General features: G+C 36.7%; 1 protein-coding gene across 3 annotated transcripts in view; it reads left to right on the top strand.

The window, feature by feature from the left end:
• Window positions 1–13,844, top strand: part of LOC136858145 (cytochrome P450 4C1) — a 305,232-nt gene that overhangs the window by 258,226 nt on the left and 33,162 nt on the right. For all 3 annotated transcript variants that reach the window (XM_067137470.2, XM_067137471.2, XM_068225431.1), the window contains 5 exons: window positions 1,105–1,231; window positions 6,405–6,492; window positions 7,090–7,199; window positions 9,713–9,781; window positions 10,800–10,977. In XM_067137470.2, the coding sequence (XP_066993571.2) occupies window positions 1,105–1,231; window positions 6,405–6,492; window positions 7,090–7,199; window positions 9,713–9,781; window positions 10,800–10,977 (572 nt within the window). The remainder of the gene's footprint in view (window positions 1–1,104; window positions 1,232–6,404; window positions 6,493–7,089; window positions 7,200–9,712; window positions 9,782–10,799; window positions 10,978–13,844) is intronic.

Here is a 13,844-nt window from a genome sequence, read left to right as displayed (position 1 = left end):
GAGCTTCCACAAGGATAAAGTTTTACTTGATGATTAAATAATCAAAAACTTGAAATCAAACACATCTAAATAACTCTAAAGCTTCATAATAGATGTTAAAAATCAATATCCCAAAAAGGAATTCTATAAAAATTCACTTTACACATAACTATTAATACTAATCTTAAAAGTAAACATTCAAAAACCATTCAGGTACTACAGCTAGTCATATATATATATATACTCTGTAATTACCATAATTACTGTCCTTCTTAGCAAATTATACTTGCCCTGATGGTAAAGTAGGAGGATAATTAATGTAAGCTGGTTTCTTGTGCCCCTTAAGAAGCAGATTTATACAACATAAATAAATTGTTTATTGTTGAAGCTTTTTCTTACTCTGTAAAAATAAAAGTTTCTCTAACTTGTTTCTTTTGCTGAATGCAGATTAAATCCGTAATCTGAATAAGCTTGATGATGTCTTGCAAAAGTGATACATATATACAAATCTAACCTAGTATGTACAGTAAGTTTCTTGTTGGCAGAACACAATGCAAATCAATATCCCTATAACTGACTGCCTAAGTTGATCATGAGAAGATTTCTAGCAGAAGGCTATATAAGTATACAATCTTAATATGCTCTGATGTCAATAAAGAAAATCTATCAAGTGATAGAGCCTTGCAAAGCAGATAGGATGAAGCTAGAGAGCTTATCCTGAGACGAAACCTCCCGGCTAGCGTTAGTCCACCAGTTCGGTGCACATTTCCGAGAGGTGTGGCCTCCGTGTCCAACTTACGGTGTAGGCTGAATCACTGGACAGCTGCTAACAGCCTGCCTGTCTTTTCGGCCTGCTCACCAAATTATATACCTAGGTGTATCGCAGGCAGGCTGACGTCGCAGTCTCGTCAGTGTGCTGGCTGGTAAATACGTTCTGTTCCTGAAGACTTGCTGTGTAGCACGCTGATTTCAAATGGTTGAGGTGGCACTACAACACTATGCATACACAATTTAATATATAGTTTATGACAAGCTGCAAGATTAATTTTTGGTCCTAATAAGTGAACTTCCTAATGTATGAATTACTTTTCAGTACCATATTAAATATTAATGTATTTGTTACAGCGAAGGTGAAGTGATTATGAGACGTCTTGTTGCACCATGGGCCTATCCTGATTTCTTCTTCAATTTGTCCAAGGATGCTGAACATCAGTCAGAAGCTCTTAGAGTTCTGCACAACATGACTAATAATGTAAGTACGTAGTTTTATAATATGAGATCGGTTGCCAGAGTACCTGATTTAACTAACTGACTGAGCTTTTCCCCATGTTATCGTGGTGGGATCATGGGTGCAAACTGGGTTGCACATGTGAATTTGGCCCAGTTTTACAGCCAGATGCCTTTCCTCACAACAACCCTTTTTGGAGAGATGTATCTGCTATTCTGATTGTTGGTCGTGCGGTGTGTTGTGCCTATATGAAGATGTGTATAATGAGACAATTCCTGACCTGGCTTGGGATCGAATCCAGGACCCTATGAGCCTAAGGCAGCAATGCTCACCATACATCCAAGGAGCTGGATAAATAAATAGACTATCTATATTCACAAACAGGTCAGTGTGATACTCAAGTATATATGCAGTATATCACAATGATACTTTTTAACCCTTCTGAGCAGGAGCATTTAAAACTCTAGCATTCACTGGATGAGCGAGGAGTTTTTACTGGGCTTTTAAAGGCTAGCATATCTGTGCACTAAACTGTGCTATGATACCATACCTCTGTTAATTTCCTATCAGTTTTGATTATATTGGAAATTGCTTTTCGGTCCACCATATTTAGTGTGTTTAATCTCGTTGTCGTTGAAGTGAGGTAATTTTCATATGGATTCAAATTTGCCTAAAGATATAAATCAAATAAAGGGTGTGACAATGGTACAATTTTTTGAGAGTAAAACCTAAAATTTAGGTTCTGTACTACTTCCATCAACATGAAGAGGGCTAAGGTAACATACATCTTATTTTCATTGACTGGAATCAATTCCCTTACCCTACATCAGAATAGAAATAACCTTCCTTAGGACTTTATGTACCGTTAAGTGTAGTGATTTGTTTCCGTTACACTCAGTAGGATGAGTTCAAGTGAAATAAAACCATTTGAAATATTTTACTAGTTGCGCTGCATTTAGAGCTAAACCTTTGCATGAAAAGACCTTACAAAATGTGTATTTATTACATAATTATCCATGTCATCCCAGTAAAATTTACACACAGCACTACCACATCTAGCACGAATAATGTGAGAAACAACAGTCTCTCCTGAATCATTTCCTCCTCATCACAGTCTAATTCGGCAATATAAACATCACTGTCATCAGAATCATCACTAAAATTTAACTACTATCCTAAAAATTACTAAAATGTCCTTTAATATGCCTTTTATATCACTGCTAGAAAAATTATCTTTTTTTTTTTTTTTTTTTTTTTACTGGCACCATTTCGAGAAACGTACACTAGACGATAATACCAATGTAAAAGGTCCGTTATTGGACATTATACATTTTCCAGCTAACTCATACCTGGTTGCCAGTGTTTTGCCCCCGTGTGCTAAGTTGGGTTCATCAGTTGGTAAGTTGGGCTCATCACTTGGTAAATAGCACACCTGCCAACTGATGAGCCCAACTTAGCACACGAGGAGCAAAACGCTGGCAACCAGGAATGAGTTAGCTGGAAAATTTATAATGTCCAATAACGGACCTTTTATATTGGTATTATAAATTTACTCATTCAGGACAAATATTTAGGTTTCGCTATGGGAATCAACATCTATATCACGAGAGGATAGTCAATGAATTTTACACTTCGATAAGGAGGTGAAGAATCATTAAAATTAATTGATAGATATATGAAATGAATGAATGAAGCTTTATCTAGATGGCTGTGAAGAGACATCAGATATAGTTCGAAGGAAACTCATGAGATGGAACGACAGTGCACATGTGGCGTGATGCATGTCAGACGTCACTCCACAACAGCAGACGGCTACTTCGTGTTGTTTGCTACACATCACTCCACGCTGCCAAGTTAAGGGTACAATCAAAGGTTCCACCTTTATAATACAAAAAAATTATGTTTAATTATTCTTAGTTAAGAGGTTATGAAGCAGGCAGAATATTTGTCTATAAGTCACTTGTTAATGTCACCCTAATTAAACATAATATTTTGGTATTGTAAAGGTGGAACCTTTGATTGTATCCTTAAGAAGTGTACTGTTGACAATACAGGCTTTGCAGTGAAATTTGAATTTATGCAATATCACAATGTTGTCCCCTTAAAATGTATAGAAAAGACTGAAAGCATATTTCACTGAACTAATCTCTAAAAGACCTTTAATATAACACTGTATCATGTAAGAATTTTCCTTGACCTGCTGTCCTCCAAATAATTTTCCCACTATAAAAGAAATGTATGGTAGAATTGCTTGATTATGTTTTTCCAGTCAGAACTGGAATATCTGCCCCGCAGTGTGTCTGACGTTTTAGCGATGGGTAAATTATGCAAATCTCACCTCATGTTATGTATAGGAGAAGGATGTGTTCATTATGACTGCTGGGGACCCACCAACCCATCCTTAGAAATATACAAAACCTGTTGCGTGGAAAGGGACAGAAGTCAGCAATGGAAATTTTACAGCAGAGTTGAATAAAAGTGTCTGTGGTGTACAAATTACATTTCTATGTTTTGATTCCTTGCATGCAATTGGACTTGACAAAAGAGTGACTGAATGGGTGGCATGTTTCTAGAAAACAGAACTCAGAGAATTACAGTAGGCAGAGCTTTATCTGTCCCTGTAATATTAAGAGGGAATTCCTCAAGGCAGTATTATTGGAGCTTTGTGTTTTCTTACATATACCAATGATATGTGTAAAGAAGTCAAATCAGAGATAAGGCTTTTTGCAGATGATGTTATTCTGTACAGAGAAATAAATAAGTTACAAGATTGTGAGGAACTGCAAAATGACCTCGATATTGTTGTGAGATGGACAGTAGACAATGGTATGATGATCAACAGGGTTAAAAGTCAGGTTGTGAGTTTCACAAGTAGGAAAAAGTCCTCTCAGTTTTAATTACTGCATAGATGGGGTGAAAGTTCCTTTTGGGAATCATTGTAAGTACCTAGGTGTTAATATAAGGAATGATCTTCATTGGGATAATCACATAAGTATGATTGTAAATAAAAGGTACAGATCTTTGCACATGGTTATGAGGGCATTTAGGGGTTGTAATAAGGATGTAAAGGAGAGGGCATATAAGTCTCTGGTAAGATCCCAATTAGAGCATGGTTCTAGTGTATGGAACCCTCACCAGGATTGCATGATTCAAGAACTGGAAAAAATACAAAGAAAAGCAGCTTGATTTGTTCTGGGTGATTTCTAACAAAAGGGCAGCATTACAAAAATATTGCAAAGTTTGAGCTGGGAAGACTTGGGAGAAAAGAGACGAGCTGCTTGACTATGTGATATGTTAATATACCAATAAGTTGGTCCGTTATTGGACATTGTAAATTTTCCAGCTAACTCATTCCTGGTTGCCAGCGTTTCACCCCGGTGTGCTAAGTTGGGTTCATCGGTTGGTAAATAACACACTCACCAAGACACGTGACCAGTGCATACTGTGGAGGCCACTGTGTAGGCTACCTGGAGCCACCGGCAGTGCCAATGCACTATGAGAAACTTTGTCTCATTTTCAAAAATTAGCCATGTGTCTTGGTGAGTGTGCTATTTATTAACTAATGAGCCCAACTTAGCACACTGGGGAAAAACGCTGGCAACCAGGAATGAGTTAGCTGGAAAATTTATAATGTCCAATAACAGACCAACTAATTGGTATTATAAATTTACTCATTCTTAACAAATATTTCAGGTTCCCTATGGGAATAAACATTTTTATCATGGTATGTTCTGGGCAGTCGGTGGAGAGATGGTGTGGAATGACATCAGTAGACGAATAAGTTTGAGTGGTGTCTTTAAAAGTAGGAAAGGTCACAATATGAAGATAAAGTTGGAATTTAAGAAGACAAATTGGGGCAAATATTTGTTTATAAGAAGGGGAGTTAGGGATTGGAATAACTTACCAAGGGAGATGTTCAATAAATTTCCAATTTCTTTGCAATCATTTAAGAAAAGGTTAGGGAAACAACAGATAGGGAATCTGCCACTTGGGCGACTGCCCTAAATGAAGATCAGTAGTGATTGTTTATTGAATCAACGACCACCACAAAAAGCACTATTGGAGTGCTGACAATCCTCACTGGGTGTGACAGGCAGCCTATCAAGTACAATGGGGAGTGCAAGTACGGTGAGGAATCTTGGGCGATCGCCGTATTTTTCGAGTGTCATTTAACGGGCTCGCGCTTCCTGCACTTTATCTGCCATGAACTCCCACTACTGCCAGAGAGAGTACCTCTTGGAGATCATTTAATGATGTTGTTTCAAAAAGATGGAGCTCAACCACATTCGATGTTAGCTGTCCATCTCCATCTGAATGAGACATGTCTAGGATCATGGATAGGAATAGGAGGACCTGTTCCTTGGCCTGCCAAGTCACCGGATTTAATGCAGTTGGATTTCTTCCTTTGGGGTCATTTGAAATTAATAGTTTACACTCAAGCGCCAGAAAATCCTGAGCACCTCTGGCAACTCATCACTGAAACTTGCAGATCAATAACACCGGCCATGCTTAGGCATGCTAGAAGATCTGTTCAGCAGTGGGCCCAGAAGTGCATAAACCAAGCAGGTCATCACTTTGATGCTATCATAGCTAAACATTGTCAGTGTAGTTTAGTTCACCCTACTTCCCATTCTGTATTTATCTGACCCTGATGTCAAATCCATCCTTCTTAGGGCCACATACACTGTCACTCATTGAAAATATGCATAAAAAAAGGGATATTTCATGTACATTGAGGTAAAAATTACATAAAAAGAAATAAAAAAGTATCCTTGGCATGGATTCGAACCTCCCACCCACAAACAAGACCTGCCCACTTTCCTTGCCCTTAGCAACTATGTTATAGTGCATTGTGACACATTGTGTGCAGATTATAGCTCATGTAATAGTTTTAACATGGTCACAATGCCCACTTGTGTTTTGCAGACATTTCATTTTCATATAGTTTAGAGAGCGCACTCGTGTTTGCCATAGTTTAATAATGTTACAGCATAATGTCTTCCTATTATGGTTAGGTGGTGAATACAAAGATATCTGTTTGTTTTTGCTGTGCATACAAGAAAGGCATATGTTTCCACAACATATATAAAACCAACTGTTAATTGGGCTCTATAAAACAAAATTAGTGGGTGCAAGAGAATTGCCCAATATATAGGATGGCAAATTTTAGATTGTCATCATTTTCTCCCTATTTCAGGTTATCCAAGAAAGAAAGAGACAGCTTTCCAGTGATCTGAATGGCAAGAATAATGGGCATGTGAAACAGGAGCAAGAGGATGGCTTTGGTAAGTTAAAAGATTTTATGGGTTGCTTTGGAGAAAAAAGAACTAATATTGTCCTGTCTTTCAAATTTGAATCCTTTCATTTTCTAGATGAGAACAATGAATATTTTGTAAAACAACCATTGTGTGTAATGTCTACATAATCTCCTAGTGTACTGCAAGTAGTTCTACGATCTTGTATTTTTCTAGGTGGTACTAATCTAGTTTGGTGAATTCACATACTCTTGTGCTGTTTTAAGAAATGCTAATATAGTTTTGAAGCTTCATGTAATGTAATGTTACTCCAGTACAGTGTAGTCCAAGTACTGGATGGGATCTTTATAATGTACTGGTGTACTTCACATAGACTACAGGACTTCTAAGTATCCACAGTAGCATTTCATTATAAGATTTGTTGTTAAAGAGTTGAAATATTGATGTGAAAAGTGGCTGTCACTTTTAGGATCAGTAACAATACAATTATGAATTCTGATAGAGACCAATATTAATTTTTCAACTCAGTTCTATTGTGAAGTTCAATATGCCTGAACTTTAACTATAAAAGCCTATTTTTAATTCAGAATTAAGGACAAAATCTCTGTTCCCTATCACACTCTGCAGGAAGGAAGAAACGCTTTGCCTTTCTGGATCTTTTACTGCAGGCAGCCCAAAGTGGAGCCGACTTGTCTGATGAGAATATTCGGGAAGAAGTGGACACTTTTATGTTTGAGGTATGTAAACTTTTGTACCACTGACTATATTGTTCCTCCATGAAGTAATTAAAGACCCATGCTGCCTACCTCTGCAAAAAATATCTAATAACATGTTCTCTCACTTTCCAGACCATGCAGTTAGTGAAAAATAATTAAATTTACCGTTAGAAATAGTAGCAGGTATAGATCACAGATACTTTCAATATATGTGGGTTCTATAAAACAATTAGCTATGGATTTATTTGTCATACATTGTAAAATCTAGAAATAGGTTGCTTTCTTATTGTTACAAAGTATATGATGAAGCAAGTGGCTGTGTGGTTTGGGTCACATAACTATCACCTTGCAATCGTGAGATAGTGGGTTCAAACCCCACTGTCGGTAGCCCTGAAGATGGTTTTCCGTGGTTTCCCATTTTCACACAAGGAAAATGCTGGGGCTCCACCTTAACTAAGGCTATGGTCACTTCTTTCCCATCCCTAGCCTTTACTATCCTACCATCGCTATAAGACCTATCTATGTCGGTGCAAACTGTAAAAATTGTAAAAAAAAAAAAAAAAAAAAAAAAAAAAGATAAAGGTTTACACAACTATTTGCAATGTCTAGGCATGATAGTGAAAATATACTTGGTTCACTTAAAGCAACATGGGTCAGACTTCCTGTCCAGTTTGAGACATTTACGAGACATGTTTTTTAAGTAAGTACCATTTTGATATTCCGCCGCTGCAGCGCTGCGGTCGGCATTCTCTGCATGCGAGCTGTGTACCTCCATCTATTGGCAAGGCTGAGATGCCATTACAGCAATAGTCGCCCTTGTGTACGTTTGTTGGCAAGCATTTGAAATGGCCTCGCCGACTGAGAGTCCCGCCGACTGTGAAGTCCGGTCTGTTATTTGTTTTCTGAGTGCAAAAGGTTTGAAAGCTATCGATATTCATTGTGAGATCTGTGCACCAAATCTTCACTAATGACTGACGGTCGCCCACCCTGTTCTTCATCATGCACATCTTTGCGGCCACCTTTAAATGCTCGAACCCATTTCCTAACCCTTCCATCGCTCATAATGTTTGGTCCGTAAACTGCACAGATCTCACGATTATTGATAGCTTTCAAACCTTTTGCACTCAGAAAACGAATAACAGACTGGACTTCACAGTCGGGGGACTCTTGATTGGCGAGGCCATTTCAAATGCTTGCCAACAAACGTACACAAGGGCGACTATTGCCGTAATGACGTCTCAGCCTTGCCAATAGATGCAGGTACACAGCGCGCATGCACGGAATGCCGACCGCAGCGCTGCATCGGCGGAATACTTACTTAAAAGCATGCATCGTAATTAATGCCTAGACAGACTCATATAGCCAGAGTTTACTGCTTCTCTATCCCACTTAGTGCTAAGGTTAAGGGCTGAGGAAACCAGTACCTATACCTTCCACTTCTCCATGGACCTTCATGAGTTGAAGGTATCTAAATGCATTTCAGCATTTGGAAATTAGGCTTTTTGGATTTGGCCTTTCTCTTTGATTGATTTTACATTAATTTAAATTGACTTCTAGCATTTCCAGTGGATTCTTTTTCATTTTGATTTGCTTTAAAATACATATATTTATCTTCATTTTCATATTAGTTTAATCTCTTTATGCACTGATTTTTTTATGTTTCTCTCAAACTCTGTTTCTGTGTTCACATGTACTTTTTAAAATAATTCATCTCCCTGGCTGAATTCTGAGTATTGCGGCTCTCAGTTCAGGGAGTTATAGTTTCTAATACTGGCTGCAATGGTGATTTTAGCTGTGTCTGGTTAATTCCTCTAGCTCATATGTTTATGTTTGTCTCAATAAATGCCTCTTCATACATACAAACAGCACACCACACTACCAACCACCAAAGAAACACATAATAACTAATAGTGTATACATTCCTCCACATAAGGTTGGCGTCAGGAAGGACATCCGGCCATAAAAAAGGGGTCAGGTCCACATGTATGACACAGCTTGCACCTGTGACCCCTCCAGGGTATGGGAAAAATGGCAGAAAAGGAATAGCTAGGGGTACTTTTATTGTTCCTATATTTATCCCTTTGCCTAAATTTCAAGATCAATGATTTTTGTAATAGAACATATTTGTAACTTACTGTATATTGTAACTGCCTTCATACATGGTAACAGATGAGAAAACTTCTTTAAATTTTATTATAATATATCTCCATGAATTATTATTATTATTATTATTATTATTATTATTATTATTATTATTATTATTATTATTATTATTATTATTATTATTATTATTATTATTATTATTATTATTATTATTATTATTCATTTTGAATAATGTACTATGTAACTCAGGTGGAATGAAGATCATTCTAACTTTCCAAATTTTCTTGAACCTATTTACAACATTTTTCAGAAATAATTCTTGATTATGTAATTTACTATTTTACTATTGCATCACTGATGATGGCACTTACATTTCAAAATAAATATACTCTAAGTAGAAGCTAAATGTAAGTACTCTGATATATTTTCAGGGTCATGACACCACTACATCTGGCATCTGCTATGCGCTGTATTACTTGTCCAAAGATCAACAGGTTCAGGTATGACTACTAGGTCAATGTTTCTTTCTTCATTATTATGCATTCCAAAATTTCTGAGGTTATTTGAGATAAAGAATTAAAAAAAACAAACATAAAATAATATTGCTCTCAACCCCTCAGCAACAGGGAAAATTTGAGTGTTGCTTAACCCAGTGGACAGAGGTGATTCAGGAGTGACCTCTAAGAAAATACAGCGATCTCTCTAAAAATTCACTGTTACAACAGTTTAGCTCAGATTACTTTTCAGAAGTTTACAATAGAGACTCAAAAGAATATGGTTTACATTAATTGACTTCATATATTTACCTTATAGTCTACTAATGGAGAGGAGACCTTCCACATTTTGTACGGAATGTAAGTGACGTTCTTATATTTGCATGGGTTGTTTCACAATGCCATGAAAACTAATTATGTTTTGTTTGGCTAATGTACTGTATGTAGCATTACAATTTAGTTCTTGGCATTTGAGTTTATTTTTATATTCCTGATTTGGAGAAATGGTCTTTTTTATTTATATTACCCTTTACTAATTTGCTTGTGTCATATGTTCTGCATTCTATTTTAAATCCATGCTTTTTTGAAGACATTAACTATTTTGTACATGTTTTTATCAATGAAATAAAGAGCTGCATATTTGTCGTTTTTGGGTGAGGGATTGTTTAGGTTTTTATAACTTTTTAAAAGCTGGTCTACTGTGCTGGGGGGATCTTTTTTGTAACATGATTTCCGACCTCCATATGTCATACATACCTCCTTTTCTTCACATGCTGCCAACTTTTATGTGTGGTACAGACCCTGTAGGCCTAACTTCATTTTGTTCTAGCTTGTAAAGTTTTAAAGTTGTCGAGATGAAAATGTATGTATGAATCAGCCCAAATTAGTGTTCCTTTTCCTTTTTCTTTCTAAAGAGTTTGAAATAGTCTGACCTCTTCTGGCTTGAGAGCATATAGACTTAAATTTCTGCTGCATTTTAGTGGATGTATGTAATTAAATTGATGATATTGTTATGTTTTATCAGAAGAGGGCTATGGAGGAGCTAAGGTCGATATTTGGAACTCAGAGTAATATTGCACCTACATATCAAAACATCTGCGAGATGAAGTACTTGGAGTACATCATCAAAGAGTCTCTACGTCTCTGTCCCAGTGTACCTGTCATTGGACGCCACCTTGGGGAAGATCTAACCATCAAAACAGGTACGTCAGAGGAATGGGACACTTGTCCCATACAGAACTATTGTGTATGTTCATACATGTAATGTCTCTTTCTTCAGTCCTGACCTCTTGTAGGTCACTGTGGTGTCATAGATCAATTTTCTCCATGATTCCCTATCATTGACTTGTTTGAGTAGATAATTCTGCAACCTTTTCCTATGCACAGCACACCCATGACTGGACACAGTACACCAAAATGTTATTACCCTTCAAAAACACATGGTATTATAATATAAATTGTAATTTCATCAAGTTGTTATCATCATCGTTATAAACAGAAATCAACTTGTGTTGATCTATGATGGAATCATTGACAATGCAAGTCTCATTTCAATATTGATGGATCTGAGTCTCTCTCTCTTTCACTCAATGTAGAGAAGCCCAGTTTGTGCAAATACGTAGGCCTTGTTGAAAATGGCAATAGCATATTAACTGCCTTCTCAGAGATAGGCGGATATTCACTCCATATTGCCAACGAAAAATACATATGCACTTCAAGGAGTTTTAATATCAATATTCTGTCTGCTTTTAATTCAGCAAGTTCCTCTTGCATGTTAATCAGAAGAGATACTAAATTTGCTACAAATGGATCATGAACCCATCATACGATATAAACTTCATGGTTTTGATCCATATTGAATTGTGATCACATTAATAACTAAAATTATGTTGAAATGGTCCACCTTTTCAATACCATACCATGCAATGTTTACATTATATTACTAATACAGGAACTAGTTTCAGCCTTGGCTGGCCATCATCAGCCTTAACACAAAACTGTACAAACACATCTTATGTCTAAAACAAATCTATAAACATACACAAATGATGTTAAAAGGTGTTACAAGCATCTGGGATGAACTACGTGCACAACACATAAAATATATGATGAAATTAATATAAGGCTCTAAAATCCTTAGATGCATTATATCATGTTAAAATATTTCACTAGTGCTTCTTGTTAAAATTTCATGAAAAATACTTGAAGGAACTGCAGATACTTCAATTGTTATATTCATGGACACCGCATTGAATTGCAAATCTCTGCCAGCTGCAATCTAGGAACATGCCAGGTATTTAATCATATCTTCATGTGCTGTCCTTGATTCAACCATTGACAATTTCCAACAGAGGAACTTTTCAGAATATTTCATGATATTTTAAAAAGAAGCTCTAATGAAACATTTTAACATAATGCAAGCATCTAAGGATTTTAGAGCCTTATTTTAATTTAATTTCATCATATATTTTACATGTTGTGCACATAGTTTATCCCAGATGCTTTTAACATCATTTGTGTATGTTTATACATTTGTTTTAGTCAAAAATGTATGTGCCTTGTCTTCATGTAAACTCTTTTCCTCATGATAATCACCATACTTTAGGGGTCGCGATTTGATGAGGTTCATGATATTATCCGCACACTTCATCTTGGTGCATTCTTGTACGGGGTTGAGGAGTAAGGAGGGAGCTGTCCCGGTATCGATAGTGCTGACTGGTGTTGCCAACTGAATGAAAATGAAATCTGAATTGAATCGAGAATTTGATCGATCGATATGAAATTTCTAAACCGTTATCATCTTAAGCCAACAACTAAGTCACATACACATTATATAACATTATAAAACATTTCTCGATTCGAATCTTGTTCCTAACATCAATTCTATACTTTGGCTTTGTTGTGTAAACAACAACAGTACTAGTACGTAAAGTGTACACCAGATGTCGCACAGCGATGCTTAAGCGTTTCGTAGTTTTTGTTTCAAAGGTTGCTAGTACGAGTCTCGAAGATCGCCGAGGTCGACCGATTCAGCACTAGGGTGTAAATGCACCAAGATAAAGTGTGCGAATAATATTTACTACTTTGCCCAATACAACCTTCAGAGAAGGTGGCAAAGATTTAGGAACAACAGCATACCTAGGGCATGTTTTGCGTGGTAAAAAATACGCAGTTTTACATCTAATTTTGAAAGGCAAAAGTGAAGGGCACTGAGGAGTAGACAGGAGGAGAATAACATGTCTTAAGAATATTATAGACTGGACAGGCATAAAAAGCACTGAAGAACTCTACCGTGTTGTTGAAGACAGAAAGGCACTCCTCCACATTGATCGCCAACATCCAGGAGACTGGGTAGGGCACATAGAAGAAGAAGAAGAAGTTGTCATTAGATGTGTTTGTACAGTTTTGTGTTAAGGCTGATGATGGCCAGCCAAGGCCGAAACTAGTTCCTAGTTTAAAAATGTAATGTAAACATTGCATAATATAGTATTGAAAAGGTGGACCATTACCAGTAGCGGCGATTGGGAATTAGAAGTGGGGGGGGGGCAGAATATACAGACAACAGAAAGTAGCCGGGTTGAGGGATATAACGGGTAGGGTTATACACATCAAAACTGAACAAAAAAGCTACAAAATGGTAAGTTTTTGATGCTCTTTGAGCAAATTTTGACAGAGAAGTAACAGTTGACAGTTTACTAACTTAAGTGCAGCAACAATGGTTTTTTGAGATTTTGATTCAATACAACACGATAAATCTTTCACCAAAGAAACAATTTTACACACATATTACAATTAAATAGAAGTACGGCATGATTATAAAATTAAAAAATCATTTAGTTTTTGACTACACTCTAAGAAACTAACAGACAATATTAAAGACACTGCCAGACTGATGAAAGCACGTGGCAAGCAGGTGAATCATACCTCAGTGTCCATGACCTTGGCAAAAATATACCCCGGTTACCCTTCCCCATAGCATTTGCAATTTCTCCATTACTTGCTATGGCGCTATACAAATCGGTTAGCCATGACGAACGACATTTTGTGCGCATTTTCAATAATAATTTTG

The sequence above is a fragment of the Anabrus simplex genome, chromosome 1 (genome assembly GCF_040414725.1).
Source record: "Anabrus simplex isolate iqAnaSimp1 chromosome 1, ASM4041472v1, whole genome shotgun sequence".
Taxonomy (NCBI): domain Eukaryota; kingdom Metazoa; phylum Arthropoda; class Insecta; order Orthoptera; family Tettigoniidae; genus Anabrus; species Anabrus simplex.
This window is presented reverse-complemented; position numbering and strand designations above follow the sequence as displayed.